At 40.3% G+C, this 27,891-nt stretch overlaps 1 protein-coding gene across 1 annotated transcript in view; it reads left to right on the forward strand.

Annotated features, from left to right (window-relative positions):
- The first annotated feature begins 555 nt into the window (after nucleotides 1-555).
- The window catches only part of LOC117476360 (potassium/sodium hyperpolarization-activated cyclic nucleotide-gated channel 1), a 67,179-nt gene continuing 39,843 nt past the window's right edge, over nucleotides 556-27,891 (forward strand). Inside the window, exons 1-2 of the mRNA XM_034122817.1 lie at nucleotides 556-1,022; nucleotides 7,678-8,101. Coding sequence (XP_033978708.1) covers nucleotides 667-1,022; nucleotides 7,678-8,101 — 780 coding nt within the window. The 5' untranslated portion in view covers nucleotides 556-666. The remainder of the gene's footprint in view (nucleotides 1,023-7,677; nucleotides 8,102-27,891) is intronic.

The following is a 27,891-nucleotide window of genomic DNA, read 5'->3' on the forward strand; positions in this document are numbered from 1 at the left end:
ACCCACACTTTAAATGTTGGACCATATCTCCAACACCTATAAAAGGTGTGATTTCCGCAAGATGTCCAACTAGTTTCCTCATGTGAGCAGGGGCTATGATCACACCGGCACCACAATCTGTTTCACCGTGATGTCTTCTATTATCACTCCTCAGTAGGAAGCCAACCTGCCGCCAGCCGAGCTACAGGAGGCATGCATGCTGTGTGTCAATTGATTTAAAAACACGTCTTTATTAACTTAATATAACGCGTTCTGCTCCTATAATATCCACTTCGTCTGACCATGTGTGCTACTGGTGGCAGAGGAGGGGAAAGGTGACCGGGGGGGCTATCATGAGCCACATTATGTAAATAAGGTGCAGGGGCATGTGCCAGTTAAACCGCAGTGCCGTGCGAAGTGAGACAGAAGCTTTGGACGGTAGAAGCCGGGGCCGTCGGTAGATGGCGGTAACCCAAGAAACCTGATCCACAGAGTTCTCGGGCACTCTGTCTCAGTTTGCAGCACTCGCTCTGAAGGCAGAGGAGCTGAACAGTTTGAAGGACATAATAGAAAAACGCAAAAACCCAGGAGAGCTCACGGCGGGTCCTCTCGAGCTTTGCGCGCAGCACTCCCGAGCAGGAGACGGAACGCTTTGCCAAAAAGAACAACGGGAAAACTAAAAACACCATGGAAGACAAATCGAATTCGTTCTCCAGCAACAAGGAGGAGAAGGCGGATGGAAATAATGTTTTTCAGAGGCAAGACTCGATACAGAAAAATAACACGGGGAGCCAGAACATGAAGGACCACGGCAACTCAGTGGGCTTCAAGGGGGAGCGGGAAGAGGCCATGGCCGGTTTTGACGATCTGGACGAGGAGGACAGGCAACATGGTTTTATGCAGAGGCAATTTGGGGCCATGATGCAGCCCGGAGTGAATAAGTTCTCCTTGCGTATGTTCGGCAGTCAAAAAGCCGTGGAGAAGGAGCAAGAGAGGGTGCAAACGGCCGGATACTGGATCATTCATCCATATAGCGATTTTAGGTAAGGGCTGGAAAAAACACCTGCTCACCCTCCCTCTTTTTTTCATCCACCCCTCCCGTCACCCGGGGGTCTGCAAGCTATACACTTTCACACATGACGCTCTGTCATCGGCACAGCCTGCCCCGAAGCGCAAACGCTAATCTGTATTTAGGCAATCAGGCTCAGGGCTTTACTGACAAAATGTGCTCAGCGAGTGTCTGTGTTTCATTGCGGCATTTTTATTATAACAGAGAGGGACGCACTCAGGCTACAAAGGTGTATCAGTGAGATGTCCTTGGAAAAAGGATGGTGAATGTCAACACACACAGGCGCACCTTTTCCTGATTGTTCCCCCGTATCACCACAGAGTCGGCTCTTCAGTACGATATGTTCCCGTGTAGAGGTGACAGTACCTGGACACAATGTGACAGTGCCATTGCACCATCACGGTTGTAAACATTTCATTGTAGGCGGAGGTACGAGACGACGGGCCTGTGTGCAAAAAAAAATGCACAGAATGCGGTAAAATCGTGCAGGGAAACGATTAGGGAGAAAATGGCCGTTTTTGGAATTAATCAATCTAAATTAATCTGGCTAACACTAGACAACACTTATGGATGAGTGATGTGTTTTTAGGGGGGAGTAAATGTAATGGAATGTGTTTGTTTTTAGAGGGGCTCATCATGGCACACTTCAAATCAAATCAAATCAAATCAGGTTTTATTTATAAAGCACATTTAAAAGCGATTTTTACTTACTCACTTACTTCCTTGTCATTCATGCCACAGTGACATGGTATTTTATGGCATTCTCAACATATAGTGCATTGTCCCATTGTTGTGAAGAGTGATTCTGTACTGTAAGTGGAAACTACATTTAGACTCTATTATCACACATTCATGATGAGTATAGTGTTGCAAATGAGTCTTGCCATTGTGAGTTTAGACCAACTGCTTCTAATGCGTGCTCTAATTTGTTTAACATATCTGGCAGAGCACAGTCAAATGGTAAACAAATGAGATCAGGTACAGCCAGGACTGGTTCTCTACACGCTGCATGTTTACAGTTCACCACTCAACCAATTAAGCATCTCATCTGCGCCGGTGTCCCCTGGCACGGCTTGATGGTGACAATCATCCGCCTTTTCCATTGAAGCTATATGTGACACGCAAGGGCACTTTGATCCCGCTGCCTGTAACACAGAGCTGTCCATGGTCCTGAACTCTGAGCAGGCCTGAGTATGCAGCACAATGTTTCTCTAAGCTTTAATGCATGCTCCTGATTCAGAGTCTGCAGACTGAATTCTAATATAAAGATCTAAACTCTGCAAAACGTCACTTTTATGACCACTAAGCTTGTATTGGTACATTGATCTTAATGCAACAACATCACAATAGCTCTAACTGCCATTTCACAATCAAAATAATGCTAAGTCGGATGCGCTGTACTAGCCCACACAAAGGCACACAGGCATATGCACATGCCCATGTGCTCGCACAGATGTACGATGATGGTGGGCAAGGATTAGTAGCACAACAGTCAATGAGCTTAGCGGTCTCTGAAAACAATTATGTAATGACATTGACCTCTCTCTACAAGATGGCTAAAAGGTTACAATTCAGTCATATGGCCCTTTTACAGCTGGCTATAAATTAGTTTTATTAAGTATATGGGCTGATCTACTGAATGCTTTTTTGTTTAAGAGATAAAGAATTGAGGAGAAAAGTGCCGGGTAAAGGCTCTATTATGGATCAAATCACTGTTGTACACATATATAATGTATAACCATTGCATTATCTTATAAATACGAGACTTGTTGGGCAATCAATGGCGATTTTTGCAATTTAATCTCTGCTGAAGGAGATTTTCTTTCACTAACTCAGACTGTGAAGCCCCCCTAAGGCTCCTTCCTCATGACATTTTCCAAAGGGCATTTTTTTTATAGGAAGTCCTTGTCCTCTAGCTAGTTTAAAGACAACCCCTTTTTGCAAGACAGATTGCCCCGTAGCTTGTACTTTAAGGTTAAATCCTAGTGCTTCAAGAAGCTCAAATACTGGTGCATAAATGATGGAGGTGCAAGGGTACACTTTGTTTGCCAGGTCTCCTTGTAATGTAGCTTAAAAAGTAATCTAATTCTAAACTGTAGGTCTTAACCTAGCCCCTTAATTAATTTACTTTGTACATATTAAACATTTCCTGGACCTTGTTCTTTTCTATACTGAGAGATATTTGTATGACCCAAAAGAGAAAACCCTGTAGGTTCTTTAATGAAAACTCTTACGTAAGTACAGTCCATGAATGACACCACTGTTCACACAGGCTTTATATTGCTTTGTGGGAGTGTTTGAAACTCAATATCCAACATATTCTTTGTACACAGTGGCTGCTTAAAGATTAATGGCAGGTTAGTAATATTCATTATTCATAGATTTGTAGAGAGGGCTCATGCATGGCATCATACACCTCAGGTTATTCTAAGGAGAGGCCTTTGTCGTTTGTTGTCTTCTTTCAGGCATTTTTAAAGAGGCCGTCTGTTTGGCCAAGACACATGTGTGTGTTTTAGACGTTAAGTCATAGTCTATCAAAGTTTGAAAAAAAACCTGGCAACCTGTCAAAGTCATTTAAAAATGACATGTTTGAGAATCCAGTGTAGAACATTGTAGTCGATTCAAACAAATAATAAAAGTAATTCCCTCCCAGACATGGATGGAAAGAGAATGATGTTTGGTTGTAGATCTGTACTCGTATGCTGTTTTTTTTAATAACATCATCACTCACAGATGACTTTGACCGGAATTTATTTGATCTGAATCCCATTTTTCACCCTCTATACATCACTCTGTACAGGCGTGTCACCTCTTGGAGCACGTTATACTCGTCACATTGCATATTGGATTGGGGCCGAAAGACTGTGCTGAGTAAGATTGTACAGTATGGGCTTCCCTCTGTTGCCTGGCAGGAGTGGTCTGACATTGATTATGATGGAGCACTTGTTGTAGGGTAGAAGAAATGAGCTGGCTTGATTTTGACCAGGATTGTTAGCTCTTTGATGTACAACAGAGGCGGTACATTATTCTGTTCAGAGCTTAATGGGTTGTCTTTTTTTGGGTTCTACAGCTCCATGCTCCTGTTTTAGATAAGCCCTCTTGGCTATAAAAGTCAATATTGGGCAAAGACCATGTCTGGCTTTTTGGTTGTCTGAAAGTTTTTTTCTGTGATATATTTGTGGGTAAGAAATACTAATTTTTTTTTAAATAGTCCTCGCAGGGTGCACACATCTGGCAGAGGAACCGATGCTGTGTCTGCAGTGTTGCTTCAAAGCCTGTCTAATGTGTTTTTGGAACAGTGATCCAGTGATTGCAGCTCCCACTTTAATCAATCAGAACAGCTGCCTGTTGGTGTGTTTGGGAGCATGTTGACAAATTGAGGAAGGATTCGGCAGAAGAAATGACTAGCCGTAGTGCAGGGTGCATCCTGATGTGAATGCATACATGGGGAAACACCTCAGGGAAGATATAGGCTGGAGCTGGAGGCGAGTGTATGAGGAGAGCTCCATGTGGATGTGGAAGTTGAGTTGAAGCGTCAGTGGAGCTGCAGAACCTGATGCAGGAGTGTTGGCTGATAACCAAGTGCACCACTGGAGTAGGAGCTGCATTTACAGCTGGGCGCACATCCTCTTAGTTACTGGTTAAACTGGGGCTGGGTGCTTTTTCCGAGTAGAGGCAATGAAGCAAGCTTTTAAGTCGATGATGTAGCAAGAGCAGGGCGCAGTCTTTGAGCTGTCGTTGGAGCTGACTGCATCGGCACACTTCGTGACTGGCTCTTTAAAGAGAGAGGGGACAACTCACTTTGCATTCAAATACCTGAAATGCTCTTTGTTTTTCAAGGATTTAGTTAACTGTGCTACATGCTCCTCGCTAATTCAGCAACATGTTTTGCTGCCTTCTGTTTTATAGTTTCAAATTCAAGAAGTGAAACACAATCTTTTATTCATTAGATAAGTGGGTGTGTTAGAGGTCACGTAAATGCCACCTACACAAGTCATGAGAGGAACAGAAATATCCTGGAGATGTGGGCACTGCGTGGGCTTTTGTTTATGTTAATGAGTGGAAAACATCATGCATTTACTTGAAATATTACAGTTTAACAGATGCTCAAATTGTATTCTTGAATGGTATAAGGATATTTCGTTTTTTACCCTTTAAATCCACATATAACAAAAAAACACTTACATATTTTGTCGACTTCATCAATGACTTTATTCTAGTTAATGAACTTTGCTTTTCTGAGTTCTTGTATTTCAAACTTAGTTTCTTTTGAACTTTCTATCTGTTCTAGCATTTCTCTTTTTTAATCTTAGACCAATTAAGCTCTCCTAAGCAATTTCAGTTTTCCTCAGATCCATAGATTCCTAAAATAAAATAATTGTCTCATCTTTATTTTTTGTTCTTGTTCCCCTCCGAAATGAATATTTTTTCATTGTGTATTGTTATAAAGCAATTTAAAAGATGACTCATTGCGGATGTCATCACTGAAGCCTCGTTTTAAACATATAAATGTTAATAAAAAGAATAACCCGTGACGCATACTGCTCTGTGTCCTTGCATGTTGGATGGAGGCAATAGACTGAATATTATACAATAGTGTCTTTAAGTATTCAACATGGTATGATAAAGGGTTTGCTTTTATATTCGCTTAGTCTATGCTCATTGAGATTTCTACCATAGATACTTAAGGAATAAAGTGCATCATGTATTGTGCTTAGTTGTATCACCTAACGTATAGATTCAAGGCTCACCGTATGAAGAGTCCAATCCCTACGTCTATAGTTCAATGCCTGCTGGTGTAAAAATACCTATAGTGGATATTAAGAACCACCTGGATGACCCCTGTTCAGTTGGAGTGAAGACAATTATCGGACACATGATCTGAGGGTATTTATAAAGCCAAGGCCCTGTCTTAATTCGTTCAAACAGATCCATTACTGGGTGGCCAGCCAGACAGGCAGCCTGCCAGTCAGCCAGCCAGCCAGCCAGTCAGCCAGTCCATTTCCATCTTCAACAGCAGCAACGTACGGGCAGGCAGGCAGAGCAGAGGCAGGCAGCGATGGCGTCAGTGGAGAGTTTTTAGCACGAGATAGGATTCCTGAAAGCATCTATTTTCATTCACGGTTGCTCGGCCTTTATCGAGGCCCAGGACACTTCGTGAGAAGAGCAGGGTGCTGATGAATCACTTCTCTGTTCATCACAAGACAGAGGGCAGGGACATTATCACAGCAAGGAGGACCAAAGGGTCTCCTACTAAAGTCCTCAATACAAGGAAAGGGCCAGCAGCACATTTTTCATGCCCTTGAATAATAGTTGTACTACTTTCAGTAACTTTGGGACTTGGCAAAAAGACTAAGAAGATATTTAGGTAACAATATAAGCATATGGAGCTCTCAAAGCACGAGCTAATGCTACCTAATTCTCTTGTGAGGACAGCATTATAAAGGCAAGACCTTAGAGCCTCTTCAAGTCCACAAACGATAGTGTTGAACAATTCCTCAGTGATTGTTAAGACCCATAGTCTACTCTAAATGTTAGATGACAAACTGATAGTAAAAGTTGTAAAGTCAGACTATAAAACCACCGTCATGTTAGGCCACGTTAGCTGCAATATCTCAGCATATATTGGATGAATTGTCGTGTAAGGTTGTAAAGCAATTCAAGTTCCCCAGAGGATTCATCCTGCTAACAACCTGTTGATGTCTTGCCAACTATTAGATGGATTATAATGAATTGTAATGACTTTGGCGATGCTGCTATAATCAGGTCAAATGTTGTATCTGTCCAATATTTTGTTTTGTGACCAAATACCGGCAAACATTTCCATCATCCTTAACTGTACTTTATGTTTAGTGCTGATAAGACGTAGTTGAGTTAGCATGCTGATGTTAGCAATTGATTTCAAAGCGCTGCTCTCTTTAAAGTGGACCTATCATGCTATATTTGAATAATATAGTGTAGGACCATACCTATATAAGGCATATTTATACTTTTTTTTTTTCAAAATACCAAACAGATCATGCATTTTAGCCATGCCTCATTTCGCTCAATTTGAAATTTTTTAGCTCTGTTTTTGCAAGGGTTGATTCTGTGAGAACAGCACCATCTACAGGCCTGGCATATGTACTACAGCGTCTCCAGGGCTTTCGAACGGCAATGGCCGTGGCTGTCTCCTCCTGATTGGTGGAGTTGGCCCAATAGCCGTAGCGCCACCGTCCTGACGTCAGGACAGTGTTCAAATCTGGATCAGTTTTTATCAGATCCGTTGCAGCCCCTTTTTTAGAGATTTGGGTATGGAGGAAAATAGAGAGGGTTGTGTTTTCTGACACTTGGTGAGTTCCCTGGAACACCGGGGACACATATTCATGTATAAAAGACGTACACAAGTGCATTTTGCATGATAGGTCCCCTTTAAGTTCTACCTAGACTCTATTACTTAACTTTTTTTCTAGGTTTATTCTTACCCTTATAGCCTTAAGGTAGGAATATGCAACAGTTGGACGGCTTTCTACTCTTAGACAAACTCTTAGAAGTGTAACCACATTAATTGGATTGAAATGCACCGTCTGTCTGCCTAGTACAACATGTTTTCATCTTTGCTTTACTCATGTATGCCTGTCTCTTCGCAGGTTCTACTGGGACTTGATCATGCTCATCATGATGATGGGGAATCTAATCATCATTCCTGTGGGAATAACCTTCTTCTCAGAGCAGACCACCACCACCTGGCTGGTCTTCAATGTGGCCTCGGACACCATCTTCCTGGTGGACCTGGTCATGAACTTCAGAACGGGGATCGTCAACGAGGAGAGCTCCGAGATCATACTCGACCCCAAGATCATCAAGATGAATTACCTGAAAAGCTGGTTTGTTGTGGACTTCCTCTCCTCCATTCCAGTGGATTATATCTTTTTAATAGTGGAGAAAGGCTTTGACTCGGAGGTTTATAAAACAGCCCGTGCCCTGCGAATCGTCCGCTTCACCAAGATCCTCAGTCTTCTGCGTCTGTTGAGACTGTCCCGACTCATCAGATACATACATCAGTGGGAGGAGGTATGTATATGTGTGTTTGTCTGTACACATCAGAGTAGGAGATTGAAATACATGTAGAGTAGGACAACAATGCAGAGTTATGCTCGTTTAGATTTCTCTGCTGCATGGTGGTTCTCCGTGTGGGTTCTTCTCCCCGGCAACAACCTTGAAAGGTTAACCCACGGATATAATTGTGCAGGTTTAACGCTAATAGGTGCTGTCAATCACCACTGGTCAGAAGGCTTATCTGTAGATAACAAGTAATAATGTCAGTTTCAGCTCATTGATGGGTGAAATGTATTCAGAATCCGAAATCAAAAGTAATTGCCTCCTTTTCTTTCAGGACAAAATGCATTATATAGTGGGTTATATGGATTTAGGGCATAATATAATGTACGCAGGAGTATAGCGACGTGACTTTATAAAGGTAAGATAGATATTAAAGGCTAAATGAACTATACTTATGAATGTTTTGTTGGTGTGGCTGTACGAGATGGTGGATTTTGTGTGAACATCCTCAAGGTTAAACCCCAGCGGACATTACAGAGACTGATACATTATTACCCTCCATCGAGTCATTGCACTCTCTGACTCAGACTGCTTAACCGGGCTCTAGCCTTCTCCTTCCCGCGGTAACGATTTCATTACACACTGAAGGATTCCTTCCCTTATCATGACTGTTCCATTCCAGCAGGTAGATACATTTTCACATCGTGACCGGAAAATAAAAAGCGCTGGCATCACGTTTGATTTAAAATGTAGTCTGAACTAAATGTAACCATAAATCTATTTAATAAGCTGGCTGCTCTTTTCTCACCTCATCCTCAACGTCCTTGCCCTCACAGCCCCCTGTCCGCCCCTCACTGTCTGTCTCCCCTGTTGTTATAGCTGCTGTTATCCATGCTATTTGTTACAAGCAAATGGTGTCGTTGCCAGGGCTCAACCTGAGGTTACATTCATTGGAGTGGACACACTGTATTGTGCAAGGATATATCAGTAACACAAATGGTTTATTTACTGTATGAAGATGAAGCCAAAAGCATTTATCTATAGTCATGAAGAGTATCTGGCCCGAGTTTGGCGTTAATAGTACAATTGTGCAGCGTTCCCATTTCCCAGCCCCCATAGTATGGATCAATGAACATTTCTGGAGCAGGAAAATATATATTATACTGTTTATCGCTTATATTTCTCTGTCAGTGTATGTTTAAAACTATCTTCTATTACCATTAGTGCATAATATGGCATTTGAAAAACAAAAGCATTATGCATGCTTCAGCAGAGCATTATTCAACCGCCAGTCCAAATGTGGATTTACTGTATACACACACAACGAAACACACAGACACACAAACCATATTCTGAAAGAGAGCACCATATGGATCTCAGTTGCTTGGTGTTATGGTATTTGGCATGCACACAATGTGGGAAGTTGATTATTCATTTCAGATAGGGGCTGTACCGTGCAGTTTGCAGAGATGTATGCAGTGGGAGGATGAGAATGGTATGGACCAGGTTAGAAACACAAATAGACGGTGCCCAAGGTTAATGAAAATCTGCAGTCAGCATACAGTGAGGCAGGCAGTGCAGTATAGAGATGTGTCATAATGCTTGATACAACAGCAGAGCTCACTCCCTGCATTTCGTCTCACTAATGCTCAGTCATTCCTCTTTGTTTCCAATTGTCTCTCAGCACCATACCTTCCGTTTAACCTTTGAAAATTCAGTATAGAAATGAAATTGTTATTTTGGTGTTTAACAGACACATCGAATAATTACACAACAGCGAATCCAAAGGAGGCGTGAGGGGAAAGAAAAGGCACTCGTGGAAATATTCCAAGCTGTCGTAACATATTAGGTGTAGGATGCAGGATTAGAGCTTTAATGGAGGGGCAAATGCAGTCCCCTGCTGCCATAGTGGGTTCCAAGCAGTAAACAATCATCACGACATCCCCGGGATGGACTCCATTTGTTATTCAGACAGTGAATCTCAACCATAAATCATCTTGCAGCCCTGCACGTCCGTCATTCCTTCATCTGTCGTGTGCCTCCCTGCCCCCCTCTTTTCACTTCGTCACCATCTCTTCCTTCCATCTGCGAAGTAAAGAGGGTTGTTATTTCATCAGCGCTGGACCCAGAACTAGGCTAAGTCAGATTTGTTGATTTGCCAACACACCATTTTTTTGTGGTGACTTCATCTTCTACCACTCTCAGGCCTTATACTCCAACAGTCTTCATTTGTACCTCACAGGAGCCGCGTTTTCCTGCTTGGTTGATACCAACTTATACATGTTTGAAAGATTTTAAAGATGAACCTTAACTCATTTGATAGTAAAAAAACATGCTTGTGCCAAATGGGAACATACTGCTATGAAGTGGCTGCTGGGTATTATATGTAAAACAGCTGAAAAGAACAGTATTAGTACCCACAGAGGAACTGATGCATCTTATTTACATCTTATTCCCATTGTCACTCAGTAGTAGAAGTAGATTAGCCCATCTGGCTGTGCCAATATAAGCAATGATGGCCAAAAGAAACCTACAGAATAGTTTCAATAAGCATTATTACCACCTCTTATTTGATTTAAAGGCCACTAGCAAGACCATCTTTTGTTATAAATGCTCTTACCCCAGCTTTTTTTCATTTAATTGAACAATTATGGTAATTATCATATACATACAAAAATCCTTCATCAATTATCCAGTACAATGCATCACAGCATTTACAGCTACAGTTAATTTCAAATGACCTGTTTTGTGTGCTACTATTTCTATATGTGTGCAGGGTTCTTTCTTTGTTTGTTCAATCATTTATTCATTTGTTTGCTCACACATAATTATTGCAATGCACGGGGCTTAGGGAAATTGCAGCAAACAGTGTGAAGGTCACGCAGGGCAGTAAATATACGCTCTGTATTCAAACACCACAATTTACAGTAAACAAGCACTGAACCAAATGGAGGCTGGAGCACGTTTCTACATCTAGAAAGAAACGTAGTGACTTTTTCCTTATATTCTTGGGAACTTGCGAGTGCCTAAATTAAATATTTGGAGTCTTTCTAAGTGGTGCCGACATGTTTCCACTGTACAGTTTGTGTAGCTTGACTCAAAGACATGTACAACCGGCATGTTACACAGAAAGTGTTTTAGGCACTTTGTAGTAACGCCAGAAAGGGCAACAAGGACTCTTCTGCCAAGGGAAATGCTTTTTCAAGGACATGTTCTTTAGCCTTTTAGATATGATGTTGAGCAATTCACCTTTTTCCTTACAAAAGTGTTTTGTAAACATTAGAATATGTTGCACAAAGTCATTTTAACCATGGTTCAATGTAACGTGAGAAGTGTTGCTTGTACTAATGGAATATCACTTGATTCTGCAGCTACCCTCACTTCTGCTTTAGCATCTTTCAGCTCTTTGTTTTGGGTTTGAAGCCACACATGTACAGTTTTTATTATCAATTATCAATCATCAGCTCTTTTACAGCATAACATAATCTAATGAAACTTCTTTATACTCCCTATATAGCACCAAACAGCAAACAGGCGAGGTTCTCAGGTGAACATGTAGCATTTATCAGCTAAAACTCAAGATATCTGCCTCAAGACTGGGGAGTGAAAAAAGAGAGTATATATTTAACTTATATTCATCATGTATCCAGAAACTCCAAATAAAATGAGTTCACATACATACAGTACATAAATAAATCCCTTATTAATAAGTTCCCACCGTAGAGGCCCACAGAAGACTTATATTTAATCACTAGGGATTTAATAATTAAATCAAATAATGAAGCAGTTTTTATAATGGTCATTTTTTGCCCTTTCATCTTTAATTTCGCCGGCATTTTTAGATGTGTCAAGGGCACTTGTGCCCCCTGCTCCTATTCATTTCCAACCCTTCTTATGTTTTTTCTTTTTATTTCATTTCCTCTCAGACACACAGCTAATTATCCCAACGACCTTAAAGTCACAGTTCTTTTCCCATACTGCTGCTGCTACCTTTAGATATACATGAGCTAATGTTGGACATATTCCAGGATTTGCATGTAGATACCAGTCTGTCTAGTGCTCATTTTGGGTAATTGTATTTAATTAAAACATGCAAAAACAAACCAAAGGGGTAACATTTTCAAACTGCGGTAGAGAATCCCCACAGGTCCCAGTGCCACATCTGGCTCATCACAGCCACCAGGCCTCCCGCCAAATCCCAGCGCGAGCACAGGGGCTCAGGTTGGACGTGTGGCAGCAAACCAGCCCCCCCGAGGGTTGTGTCTCATTTTCTGAGGCCCAACACAGACTTTTTCTGTTACTCAACAATAGTGTATACTCATCAGGAGACACGATCTGTACAACACTGCATTTTGCTTACTGAATAACAGGGATATTAGCAGGGGTGCACATAACTGGTACGCGGCAACAATCTGAAATGCGTACCGTCACTTGTGTCACAAAGCGCATTTGCGTACCGACGTACTTGTGAAGCTTTTCCAGAAGGCGGTTAGATCACCAGACGACAGAGTCGGTCTCCGTGTGCACAGACAGGGCTGCTATTAACGTCGGTCTGTACAACGGAATTGTGCCAAAACTACGCCAACCGGCTGCGGAGGGAGACTCCCCCCCTTCACTGGAGAACTGCGCTAAAACAGCTGATCACAACGCTCTGTGGTCACGAAGTACTCCACTAGCTACACTAGATACAGAGGGCTTCATCAAATAACTTTGAGTGGAGCCAGAAGTTGGAGTACCAAACACTGACTCCAGGTACTCATCGGAGTACCTCACTGAGAAAGTTGTGTGCACCCCTGGATATGAGGGATTATTCATTCATCATCAAACCTGTACATACTGAAAAAAGGAACATCGTTTTTTGTGGAAATATCTTAGACATAGAAAAGTGCCACTATTCTGTATAATCAGTTGTTTCTCATCAAGTCTTTTCTCTGCAGAAGAGTCATCAATGCTTGTTTTATAAGACACCTACTGGGACCTAATTATATTTCCCTGTGTGATGCTTCGTTGAAAATTTTGAATGAATACATTAGTCGAACATTTTACAAGCCAATTTAGCACACTGCACAACCAGAGAGCTAACATCATTCTGGCATTGTACTATTGGTCTGTTGTGACAAATGACTGATATATAGCAATGTATTACAATGCATGCTTTATTCATAAACTAGCTGTAAGATCATGAGATATTCTCTCATCATTCTGAGGGGGATTCTGTCGTATTTAACTAGGAAAGTGTTGTTCTTTGTGGCAGCTGATGCCTTACATTTGAATGATGGCACACACATGTGTTTATTTGTTTGTGTGGGTTGTTAAAATTGCACAGACTCTGCTCTATAACACACTGCAATCCTCGTTCACTCAATAATTGACAGAACATGCATGTGATAGATGCTTTTGACATATTTTGCCCCCAGTTTGGGGCTTGTTTTCCCCTTTAGTTAAACAGGTCGAGGTGTATCACATTACATGTTGACCGGTCATGTTGCTGAGTCAACTGTATTTTGATACTGTTATAACACACTGTCAGACATGGTGAGCTACACAATGGTTGCCTACTGCTTCAATTAGTGTAAACAAACTGCAGTAGCAGGACTTTTGGTTACAAGCTCCACTTTCCACCCTGCTTTATTCTAACTCTTACCCAAAGTGCAAAAGCCACTTCATTGATAAAAACATACTATAATTACTAAGGGCTGCACTTATTTTCTTTGCATGTCTGTGTCATCATCTCATGCCATCATGTCATCACCAGATGAGTTTATGGAATAAGTATGCCCTAAAGCGCCTGCCAATCATAAGCACAGTATGCAGCCTTGTGGAGTCTTCCCTGAATCCCTGATGTTGATTTGTGTCATGATCTCAGGCATGCAATAAGATCAGTATTCATGCTTCTATAGAAAAGTGAGTTAGATGTGCGTGACGCACGTTGCAGCTGCCTGTAGCAAGAGGCCGCTATGCTAACCTCCTATATGTGCAGCTCCACTTTATCAGCATCAGAATCAGAGAGCTGTCATGCAAAAGCGACATCATGTGAGAGTCACTTCTCAAATTCAGATTGTTCTATTAACTCCTGCCTGGAAAATATACTAGTTGATGATTTGTATTTTTTTGTGCTGCCTTATTTTATTTCCGAGAGAGCATTAGTTTCCAATAGAGCAAACTTAAGAGTATGATGCAAAGGTCTGTTTCTTTATAGTGTCTGCAGCGGGTCTTCGTCCAAAGGTGCACCATTGATTCACAGCTCAGTGGGTAAATGTATCTAAAAGGGGAGAAGATGTGAGTCAACTGACCTGGGTATCTAGTTCACTGTGTGGGAGAGGAACACGAGCCCTTAAATACATCACGCTAAATAAATTAGGTCTCCACTGAAATAACCCATGTTATTGTGTGAAAGTCCCGGCAGACCCATTTTTGTATCAAGTCTTCCATCTTTAGACTCAGTATGTCAACACACTGACAGTGGAGGTGTGAAAGTCTGCACCTCTTCACTGTGTCTTATGGTCTTTTGTAATACAGCAGGCTGAAATAAAGCCAGGACAGAAATACAAAGGTGTTTCTTGAAATACATTGTTATAAAAATTGCTTTTCTTTACCTTATGTATACAGCCCTTTTTGTAATCTACAATGCAGATCAGATACATTTATGTAAAGCAAACAGACATTTCACATCAAAGTACAAGACAGCAATAGGTTGAAAAAGAGCTGCATTTTCTGTGTATATATTACGTATTTGTCAAATACACATGTGATGTTTTTGACTAAGGGTTTATATTTATATAGATACAATTAACTGACAGAAAGCAGACGCATTGTAAAATGAAAAGGGAGATTACAGCGGAGGGTGCAATGTGTGCTAGTACACTTGCACCTCAGCAATAGAGTGTGGTGTCAAAGGAGATTAGTCATCTTGGTTTATAGACTCCTGTGGACCTGATTCACCTGTCCCTTAACGGGCCACGCCAAATCCTTTGTGCCTTGAGGCCTACGCCCTGGTCCCATGCAGGGCCACAGGTGCATAAGCAAACACACACACACACACACACACACACACACACACACACACACACACACACACACACACACACACACACACACACACACACACACACACACACACACACACACACAGACATACACTCACATAATGTGTGCTGAATCTTGCATCAGATCTAAAGACAGATGGAAGTAGATAGAAAGGGCATACGGAGAGAGGAGGGCAGTATGTGTTACATTTATCTGTGTGTGTGTGTGTGTGTGTGTGTGTGTCAGCAACACTGATTCCTGCCCTAGGTTCCCCTGATTGATTTTCTATTCCGTTGAGCCTCTTTCTCTCTGTCCTTACTTCAATTACAAGCTGTAATTACAAAGGTTTTCAAAATATGACCCGGTAGTGTTTTTTGTCGGTTTGCCCATCGACCACTGCTTTGTTTAAGCTGCACCTACACTCGATTTATCACTGTGACCACAGCAATACATTACGCAAAGACACCATGGATCTTTGGGTCTACAATGCATTATCACAGAGAACAACAAATGGCATTTATTGGAGGATAACGTGAAGAAACTAGCCTCATTACCATGTTCTCTCAAATGGCATTCAGTTGTAGGACACATACAGTATTTAGGAGCAGGGATGAGCCGCTGGCTGATGACTGTATACAACTGTTTCCTGTTCTGTGATGTGATTTGATGTGATGTGATGTGACGTGATGTGCGAGGCTGAGGATTGTTGTGGGACTGTGTCATGTCTATGTGTTGTGTGCATCCCGATATTTCATACCCTGTAGCGTAGACATGGTATCTTGCTAGCAAAGACCATCTTTTTCCTTCCTGAAATATACTGCGAATACCAACCCTGGACAAATAATGGAAATAATGACACAAATGTAGTGTTTCTGGAGCACAAATATGATCAGATAATCCTCGTTTTAAAGGTCTCCTCTTATACTCTTTTTCATCAATATATTATAGGTCTCGGATACAAAACAAGTCTCTGAAGTGTTTTCCTCGAAATATCAAACCGATCATGCATTGTAGCGTCCCATAATCCCCTCTGTTTCAGCCGTTTCAAAAGTGCTGATTCTCTGTCTGTTACTTTAGATGAAAATAAGGAGCCCCTCCCCACGCCCCTCTGAGAGATATTTGGTTAAAAAGAACACAATGGTGCTCTAGGAGGAGATTCAGGTGATAAGGTGGGGGGGGGGGGTTACACAATGGTTACACAAGCCAAAAAATCGTTATGACATCATAAAGTGGCCAAAATCTGATCAGCTCATTTTCAGACAGGTTTTTATATAAATGGTTCAGGACAAAAAGTGAACAAATCTTTTTTCCTGAAACTTTCAGAATCTCTTTACACAGAGGGGACACATGTTTATGTATAACAGACATGAAAAAGTGCATTTTACATAATGGGTGACCTTTAAGAATTTAGGAATGCGCACACACTGGAAGAGATTTATACTACCTCTGCTAGAAAAGTTGTAGAACCCTGGGTGTGTTTGGGCTTCAGAGCAGGTGTTAGTTAGCCTAGATTCTGTGTTGCACGAGGCACACGTAGCCAAGGCGGCACAGCTGGTTGTTTATATTTAATGTGCCCCAACAAGATAAACTTGGGACTTTGGACATTGTTTTGTAAATCACACAGAGGTCTGGTTTGCCATTGGGCAAAAGGAGGCAGCAGCATGTGCGTCATGGGTGGAGTTTTTTTATGCAAACACGCATTTGAGTTGAACAAAAACAAACTAGTTCAAAGGTTTGTGTAGGATTCGTATTAAGGTCCAAATGTTGCAGCTGGGATCAACTTGATATCCAATGCTCAATGACATTTTGATGAGAAATGTGTAGTTTGCATTTGGATTTGGTTACGCACGAGTCTGGGGAGACATCAATCACTTCAGGGCCACCTCCATCCTGCGTGCAGCTGCAACCTGAGCTTCTGTCGGAGCGTGGCTCTGTCTGGGTCACCTGCCTCTGCTTTGGTGCTTCTCCACCGTTTGAAGTGACTTTGTTTCTTTTTTCTTTTGTTCTGTATTTCACATAATATCCCTCCATTGGATTAAAATGTCTTTAACCCTTAAATGGGTAAGCACATATACATATTGTGGAATATTCATTGTTTTTCTATAATGTATATAGGCACTTCAAAATATGACCTATTTTCCAACTCACATTGTATCTCGTGAGATACATTGCACATTTTCTATATTATAAAATCTATATTACACCCATATTACACCACTGTTGCACACTATCTTACCCATGTTACACAAAGCCTTGTAAAGGAATGTGTCCCCCACGATACAGAAGCCATTAAAGGTTTACGGTTCCGTTTCCATTTTACAAATCTCATAATCTAATATAGATTATAATTTTATAAAATGGACGCAAAAATCATAATCACGATTATTTTGGTCAATAATTGATATCACGATTATTAAATACGATTATTTATTGACTTTGAAAACATAAATTTATTGAACTTTAAAACAAATACAAATAATAATTTGAACAGTATCTTTTTAACTGTTGATTACCCTGAACGTATAATTCAACTGAAAAACCAATACAAAAATAAATGATACATTTATATTTACATTTACATTTAAATAAATAATATCAAAATAATAAATACCAATAAACAAGATCAACAAATATTTTGGAGCACACTTCGACAAGCTACTAATCATATATAAATATGATAAATAAAAAGAAATTAGACTAAAATAAATTAGATCAAATATGTTGCAGTGCACTGTCACAACCTAGCAAAGCAAAATAATCGTTTTTTTGGATTATGTTGTTTTCGTAATTGTGGCAGGCCAAAATCGTAATTGCGATTTAAATACGATTAATTGCACAGCCCTAATGTGTTGCAGGTGTTTTTTTTAGCTCAATACTTTATGAGTCAATGATTATTATTTTCTGATCCTGGTCTGGTCCGGTCTGCTGACCTTTAGTAGCCTAAATGCTAATTCAATCAAAGTTGCAGTGCGTGTTTAACCTGTGCTTTCCTGTCGATAATCTCACCAGAATTGAAAGACCTACAAATGTAACTAAACTAAAAAGAAAGAATAACAAACCTAAAATAATTAAGCTACAGCGTGTTGTTATGCTATGTGGTCCAGATACCATCGACCAATAGCTCTAATTGAACCACAACATAGTGCTGTCGAAGCACATTTGCTGTCTAGTGCTACTTAGCAGTTGGCTACGGAACAGTGAACTCACGGTTCCCTCTTCTTCACCCTTGAAGCTCCATAGCTTTGTTTGTTCATGCTTTATCCCATTTGGTTGAGCAACTCTTAAAAACAGCTGCCCCCCTTTTATGGAAAAAGGGAACATATTAGCATTTTCATGTCAACAAGGAGCATGTCTTACATCTTTCTTAATCAGATTCAGTCAAAGCTCTACGTTTTGTCTCCATATCATGTTGTCTTCCACCTTACAAACTATGCGTAACGCTGTTGGGGGATACACAAGTGTAGTGTAGCTTTTTGTCGGTCATCTTCATAAACAGACTTGGGATCCCCCGCCCTGTGTATGGTGTTGATGAGCGGCAGGCTGTTGGAGGAGAAGCAGACCTTTGATGTCTCCAGTGTTGGAGCTGCAGCCTGCAGGTTAAAGAGCCCTGCCACGGGTTTATGTGTGACAATCTGCCTGTCACATTTGACAAGTTGTCAGTGAGGAGGGGGACCTTTCCTTGTAAAGTGTCATAGCAACAGCACCACTGTAAATTACACTGGAGAGTGGAAATTGTTTTCGTCTGTGTTAAAAGAAATACAAAAATGTAAGGAAATGTGCCCTATATTGTCATTTCTGTTACCGTAGTTGTCACTTCATTATTTGAGCTTCAGAGTGTGCATTGCATATGTTAATGGATTACAAAGGTACAATTATCTTTCTCCCACAGATATGAATGTAGTACTATATTTAGCAGCACACAGTTGTTGGGGCTGCAGTTCTTACTTTTAGTGCAAAAAACATCCATCTCTATTCCTGTTGTCCATTTCCATCTCTTCACCCTGACACACACACACACACACACACACACACACACACACACACACACACACACACACACACACACACACACACACACACACACACACACACACACACACACACACACACACATCTTAATGGACACCTCCAGTCCAATTGAGTTTCTCAGAAAGAAATGAAGGACACTGCTTTTCTTCCCTCTATTGCTGTCTGTGTTGTTGTCCTCTTTGTTTTAAGACACGGCTCCCTGACGATGACCACAATGTGCCTCGAATGGTGTTCTCGCTCAGCTCACTGAGGGGAAACTCACTCTTGGCCCCACGGGCTGGAAAAACCCGACCTCACCGCCTCAAAGCGAGTTGTTTCCTCCTCATCATCCCCCTGTAGATTTAACCCATTTTCCCACTGCCAAGCAACTCGGTGCTCCTTCTGCTGCTAGTTGGTCTTGTTAACTGCAGTAGGGAGTATTACAAGCCTCACCACCTGCTATGATTTGCTCATGTTTTGTTGAATTAGAGACTGGAAGTACTGTATACACAATTTAAATATAAGGTAATGATTGATTATATCAATAGTAATGGTTGTGCAGCAGCCCTAATACACACCTTAATTCAAATGTAGCGGTTCAATTCATAGCTATTGTGTGGATTGGAGTTGGTGTGCAGGTGTTGCTCTTTGTATATCAAATATTGACTGCACCACACATACAACAAAAATGTGTATTCTAGATGTCTTCATTTATAGATCAAACTGGTAGACGGAGAGGGAGGCTAGAAGGCATTCAAGTGAGAGGAAATGTAGGTTTAAAATAGTTTGTATTGTCAGCTCCCATTTCTTCTAAGCCTAAAATATCAATATATAGACATCCCTATGCTCAGTTAGGCCATTTATTTCCATTTTAGGATATGTATTGAAGTATCAAATCTCCCTTAATGATGTTTCTTGTTTGTTGTAGGATTAAAAACCACTGGTTTTCTTTTTATATACTGGATTAGATAAGCATTTACAACTACACTTGAATGAGTTTGTCATGTGCACAACAGCTCAATGCACAAATAGTTTAAAACAAATAACAAGATCATTAATTAGACATACATAACTATACTTTATACTTAATAGAAGTTGGCAGACGCTGTTCTCTATCATGCTAACTTCTGTGCTGTTGTCGCTTCAATTAAAATAAACCACATGAATCTAAGAAACATGCTATTCGTGCTCAACTAATATTCTGTCCACTGTGAAAATTGAGACAAATCTGAGTTCATCGTGCTTATATTAGCGACTGCTGGCTTCACAGGTCACTTTGTATCATAGTGTCACTGTAACCTGATGTATGGCATTTGAAGTGTTGTATACTCGTCCACTGAGTGCCTCTTGATATCTCTGTCTCTGTTTTTTCATCTGTTACTTTCACTGTCAGGCTGTCTCTCAGCTCGGCCTGTAATTTGATGTAAGATATAAACAGACGTGTATGCACAGTAAAGACAGAGAGACAGACAGGCAGTGACACCGAGAGGCAGACTGACAAAAAGAGAGGGAGAGTTTGTTCAGGCCAAATCTTATGCAATACAAAAATAAAATGTGTTTAATCAGAATCAGAATCAGAAACAGGTTTATTACCAGGTAGGTTGACACGTACGTGGAATTTGACTTGGTGTCATGCATACATAAAAGTAAAAACAAGAATTAAAAATACAGGTAGAGAATTAGAATAAATATTAGAAATAATACAAAATATAGTCAACGGTATTTACATTGCAATGGAATGGAATAAAATATGGAATAAAAATCGGCAGTAATAAACAAAACTGTTTTCTAAAAGACAAGGGACCCAGGTTTTGCTATACAAATGACTAAATCAAGTAATACACACACTCAATGTTCTGTAACATAGCCTGGGGGTTTTAGCAGCCGCACAACAGCCAAACAAAACCAACATCTGCTTGGTCTTCTAACAGCTGTGGCTGTTTCTTTACTTGTTCTCAAACTTTACTTTTTGACATTTAGCGACAATAAGGATCATTTTCATGATTTATATTAGAGTTCTGAATACGAAAACCATATGGAGCTAAGATGTTGGGTCCGTCCCCATGGGATATCCCCCTGCGTACACAAGCGTCCTCCTGCATGGTGTGCACAGTACAGTAAGCAGACAGATGACAGATATAGTCTTAGGAGGGGGCTGAAGTGATAAGTGTGGAGATTAGGCTAATCTTGAGTTATTTCTGTCTGCTGGGCTGTTGTTAGTGGTTGCTGTGTTTGTGTAGTAAGAGGTGTGTTGAGACCCTCACAGTGTGCGGAGCATTGGTGATCCCTGGCTAGCTGAGGAACTCATCTAAACTAAAAAATCCACAACATTCATCTGTTTGCAATTTATATATATATCAATATTCCAATTACTTGTATATAGACTATTCATAATAATAATACATTTATTTTGAGGTGCTCAAAGTCGCTTTACAGAGGTAGTTAAAAAAAAAAGGTCAACAATTAAATATAGTAAAAATCACATTAAAAATCGAGCAATAAAACAACAATCACACATTAAAAGCCAGTTTGAAGAGGTGAGTTTTTGTAAGTTGTATTCTGCACTATTTCTATTATATTCAATTTTATTTTATTCACTTTCACTATTATCTGTTTTATTGTGTTGCACTGTTGGAGAAGCCTGTGACCTAAGATTTTCATCGTCATAACTACACTGTAGCTATGTACAAATGACAATAAAAGCCTTGAACCTTGAATCGCTCTTATGATCTGCGTACTCCTACAGTACAGACTGACTGATTCTCCATGATGCCTATAATGATCCCTTGGTTATTTAGAGTAGAGTAGAACAACACCACTCATGGCAAACATCCTGTAATGATGTCTTGTGCAGAATAATTAATTTGTAACTAATGAAGCATTTGGGTTTCGTCTACCCTCACTTCCCAGGAGTTAATGTTGTAGCGGACGGATTAACGCCTCTTCATCTATCTGTCGTAACGGCTGCTGTGATCATCTGTTGAAGCTGTTGTATCCCAACACAACCATTTGTATTGTCTGGTATATGAGCATCACTATAGCAATGAGCTATTATTACATCACAGAGAAGTGTTATTATGGATGTCCGTTTGTGAATACAGCGCAGATTAGATAGCGTATCATGTGTAGTTACTCCTGAAGCTACAGCACAGTCAGAGGTATGCGGGACTAGATAATGTGTTGCTGCCTCTCTCCGGGTTATATGATTATAATATCATACCGTCCCCATATGGCTGTGTGTTTATTGTATTATTGTTATGTTATACAGAACTTAATGGTTCTAACTCTGAGCCATTATTGTGTTTGCCTCAGTAAACAGAAAGTATCAATTCAATATGGATGATTCACTATTTGTATTTAACTTTGATTTAATTAGGAGATATTACGATTTCTTTTCAATAGCTTCCCGGCAAAGACATGCAGCATCTTAATAACAATGTTGCAGACACAAAACACCAAACAGGTTTAGAAATAATAACAGATTAAAATAATACAATATCCAAAATCATAATTCAGAAAAATAAGTCATTAAAATCAGATACTAATAAATTAAAACATCCACAGCCAGATGTGCCTGTCTCTAAATCATTTAAATGTCTTTAGTTTTGCATTTTATTTCAACCAAAAGGAACAATATCCTTAAACACAATCTTTTTCTCCGAATTTACAAATAGATCAATACGTTTTTGGAGAGATGACACACTTTTATTGAAGGATTTATATCCGTAAAAGAGATAGAAGCAGAACAAGGCTAGCCCTATAGATAGTCATATGCCAATGGTTTAGTCTGGGTTTAGTCCGACCATGCAATCTGAGCACGAAAAGAACAATGAGTGACGTCTGAAATCCTACAAGAGGCCGTCGTTGATTTCCTGGAAGAGGTCGGGCGGGTCCATATTGCTGATGTTTGCATGAGCACAGCAGGTCACCCTGTGCAATCCAGTCAAATCCCTCCTGGGCTCTAATCTTCCCGACTGCCTTCTTAGCACAACAACAACGCCGGCTACAGCGCTCGCCCTTCCTCTGCTCCACTCCTCCATGACATTCACATCAAAACGGCATCTTCTTTCTTTCTCTCTTTCTGCAGAAAGATTTGGAAGAAAAAGTTAACAAATGTCGTGGTCTATACTATTCTGTATTGCTATATTGACAAATCTAAATGTTTATATTTGATCTCCTCAAAGGATGTCAAACGAGATATTTTGCAAAGAGTACGATTGGAAGATTGCTACCACTCTACAAGCTAGACCCCGCAGTCAATTACCTTAGTTCAGCATAATGTGATAGGGGTTGCTTGTAGTCATGAACAAAATAACACAAATGACATTTCAACCTGAAGCTCCCCTTGACTTTAGGGAGCTTGATAGTGAGTCAGTGCTTAACTGTCTGACCCGCGTTTTGGTTCACTCTCATTGAGTCGCTTTGGGCTAAAGCAGGCAGCAGTTTCCAGCTATAAACACTTGAATACCCCACTGTACACCACCTGCTCAGAACGGCAGAAAGCACAGTTAGAAATCTAGTGAGCATAGTGGAGCATATAGCTCTTTAAGAGACAGATATTTCCCTTAAGAGTTGGTTCAGACCAAACACAGAGCTTAAAAGGAAAAATGGACTTCCATTCATTGGTTAACTAAAAACACAACTCAACTAGAAAAATGATGTTTGGCCGCAACTGCTGGATTTGTTTGTGAGCAAAAACAGGTGATATATGTCATGGTTGTGGCCAAAATGAACTAGCAGGAATAAATAACTAAGAGGTCATCTGAAATATTGTCTTACCTTACAAAATATATATACAGTATTATAAGACTTAAACTGAATGTTCCATACAGGCAAGAAGCATTACAAAGAATCATATCCAAATATATAACATCTGCAGACAAATATCCTTACCGAAACCAATCATTGATTCTTTTTGTATGATGTGTCTTTCTAAATATTTTAGAGTAGTTTCTTTGATAGCAGGCAGCAGCACCATTGATAGACGTAGCATGCCTCTCCATCACCTCCCTGTTATCTCTCAGCCCTGCTCTCCTCCTTTCCTCCATCATAGACTGACCAACAGCATCATTCCAGGAATTAAATCAGTGTCCTCAGCCTAACTGTCCTGCTCAAACAGACTTGCATAAGCAGAGAATCGGGGGGGGGGATGGGTCATGTTTTGAAAACAGTTGTTCTCAACACTACTGGCAAGTTTCTGAACAATATGTCCAATTTTCCCACACATGTTCTCATCGGACTGATGAGTTATCACTGAGGTGCTGTCTGTGTTTAAAGCACTGCTTTTGTTTGGAGATCTCAGTCGTGTGTACCTGTTTTCTTAAAGCTGAGCTGCTGTTGTTTTTTTGAAACCTCCGCTCAGGTTACAGGTACAAATCAATACAACATCAACCTCCTCCTCAAACATAAATACATTTTTATTCCCCTGACGCACTGAGCCTGTTCCTCGCATCGAGCAGACTTTTTATAATCCTTGAAAGACATTTCTAAAACAATATGCATAAATTAACTGCATACATTAATTGCATGCATTAATCCCCCCATGGGAACATTAGGACAAAGGAAGGCTTAGCACACTTCAAAGATCACGATTTACAGACACTGATGGAAGAGGTATAGGGTTCTTCCATAAATGTATAAGTTAATGTTGATAATAAACACACAATCCTTGAATATAATGCAACAAACATCATAAAAGTGGCCCCTGTGGCTGTGTGAGCGTCGGGCCCCAGAGCAGGCAGCCTCTGCCAATGCTGCTCTGAATGGTTGAGCACAGATTAAGGCAGAACAGTAGTGTTGAGGTTATCATGCTCACACGACCAAAATAGATGCAGAGCGGGTGAGACAGCGGGCAAGGCAGCCACGCTCGCAGTACAGTGTGATGTGCTTAGTGGAAGAACCGGGGAATAGTGCTGACGGGAACAGAAAGGATGGAAAACAGAGCGGATGAACTCCCGCAGGAGAGAGCCTTTCTTTGAACTCGTGATTGACACATTTCCAAGGGATTAGCTGTTAAATGAATGCATTGATTGATGGTTAGTAATTGGATAATCCAGTAAAGAAGGGTATCAACATATCCTGTTTAACACAACACCTTCCACCTATGTTTATCCTACAGTTAGTGCATATAAAAGGTCCTCGATGTAAGCAGGATGCGCTGAGGCCACAAACCTACAGATAATATGTGTTGGTTCGATGTATTCCATAAGTTAAATCAAAGACATTGCGCAGAATAGAAAAACAAGTGCAGCATAAACAACCTGAAACATAAGGGGAGCTGGTCTATAAAAAATCAAAGCCAATGTGGGTAACACTTGAATGTGTGAATTAGTTTTTGCTGTTAAGAGAGGATATCACTAAAGTTCTACACTTATAGTGGCTCATTATTAGCTCGTGTATTGTCTTACCAATACAAACCCTACATGTCTGTGCTTGACAAATGTTGTTCAGCAGCTTAAATGATGAACAAGCATGTTTTAAAATCTTTAAAGGTAAACTAAATAAACAAATGAATTATATTGATTATAGACTATTGAATAAAACTATTGTAAATACATACAGGAAGGATCTATATCTCTCATTGATGGTGTACACATCTGCAATAGGGGAACGTAACTGAGGACTGACTCAAGTACTGGGCATTGACAGGATACTTTGTTTAAGCACACCAATGCTCTATTCACTTCTATATATTTTTTTATTTTGACTCCACAATTATTGGAAAGCGTTAGTGTCTTTACACCTTCTGATTTGTCATACATTCAAAGCATGATATATTATAAAAGAACTAGGATTTCTTTTAATATTCTATCCAGCAGTAAATGAAGAAGTTAAAATAAGCTCAAGCTTGACCAGCTAATACATCTAGATGAAGGTTACACATGATTGCATCTATATTTATAATCTAATAATATACAATTTGTATTATAATATTAGACTCTGAAAGAGGCCATTCAGCATAACGACTTTTTCTTTCATAGTATACATTTACTAGTAAAAATGATGTTCTTCCATTAAGTACTTACTAGCACTCATTCATGCTTTACTGAGCGTATCGTGGAGGAGATATAATGGCCAGTTCTTTCCAGGGTTCCCTGTGTAACATAAATATATCACTACTTGTTTTCTGCCTGTGTAAAGACCCCATTGATCACCACCTGCCTTTTAATTAAGTCTCTGGCTATGTATTACTATTGGGCCTCATTACCTAAATGTGCTGCTTGCTGCTGCTGCACATCCACCGCCTTTTTATTTAGAGTAACAATGATTAGCACACTGCTTTAACACGCCTTGGAGAGATCCGAGTTCATTCATAACATCGCTGAAATTATTCTCCATCTTCTCGTGTCGTCTACTCTATACTAGTTTGCATTGTAGACATAGTTGCAGATTGATGAGCTTCTCAGAGCGTACTGTATGCTGCCTGAAGCACTAAAATAATGCAGACTCTATTTATCTTTATTCATTACTGATATTATATATCAACATGATAGCGCAAAGTGCATTACAGAGAAGTAAATTGTCATTTCTTCCAGCAAACTGCATTTCTTTTGGGGCAGAATTGCACTGAAGTTGTTTACCAGTGTAAATCAAATAATTCATATCCAGGTTTTATCTGCTTAGGCAAACATTGTCTTCTTTTTGTTGCTTGAGGAAAACATGAGACTTGCTAAATCCAACATAACATGATAATATGACTTTTTAAAATCCAAGTCCAGCCTTAATTTTGTGATTAAGGAACACCAAGGGAGATCCAAAAAGGAGATTTACAATTTGATGTTAAGCGGGAGAATACCAGATTTTCCTGGAAGCTGTTTCTTCAGCCTTCAATGTAATAGCCAGTGGTGGCTTTAATCCCCTCAAATTAGTCCCTCGTTAATCCTCGCTAACCTCAAACAGAGGTCACCCGTGTCCAATTTGAAGATGCATAAAGAACACTTTGTAATTGCGTGTCCCACAGCTTGATGATGAGTAATTCTCCTGCATGCTGCTCACAACAGATTCAAAAAGTCAGACAGCCTACCGCACATACATGAACCTGACAGATAGCAGTGGAGTGAACACTTTAAAAGTTGAAGTGACACTTGTTGAACACTTCTGTGAACACATGGGGGTCACTTCTGCTGTCCACTGTCATATAAACCCTGTTTGTTGAAGTGCATGTAAACACACAATACTTTCCAGATTGATATCCAAATCCCCATCTAGTTGTTACTGGACAGATGAATATATGGGACCAAGCCAAATGTGAATGAGCCCTGTGTTGGCGGGACATGACCAGCTTGTGACCCTGTGCCGCTATCACATCAAATCTTGGCTGTTTGTCTCTCCAATATTAGAGGATTATGCTGACCTGTGCCCCTGCGTCCTGTCAAATGTAAGCTTTATTCACTTAAATCAAAGCTCATATATTGCGTTGCCAACAGAGAGTACTGGTTGTGCTTTTGGCTCTAAGTCAAAGCTACCTATGTCCTGTTATCAAGCACAATTAAACACTTCCTGAGAAAAGTTCTGGTTATTCAATTGGTAACTTTACGGATGTTGTTGAGATATATCCACTCCTGTGTGTGTGTGGTTACAGAACTCCTAACTATGACACACAGGCACAATCGTACAAATTCAAAAACACTGCCCCAAGAACAATAGAGATGTCAAATTATACTGTACAAGCCAGGCTAGACTTTTAAAACCGCACAGAACAGAAGGATACAGTATGTACTTCAAAGTCACAGTGACAATATTCTTTAGTGTATGTAGCAAGTACATCA

Source organism: Trematomus bernacchii, unplaced genomic scaffold (genome assembly GCF_902827165.1).
Source record: "Trematomus bernacchii unplaced genomic scaffold, fTreBer1.1, whole genome shotgun sequence".
NCBI classification, from domain to species: Eukaryota; Metazoa; Chordata; class Actinopteri; order Perciformes; family Nototheniidae; genus Trematomus; species Trematomus bernacchii.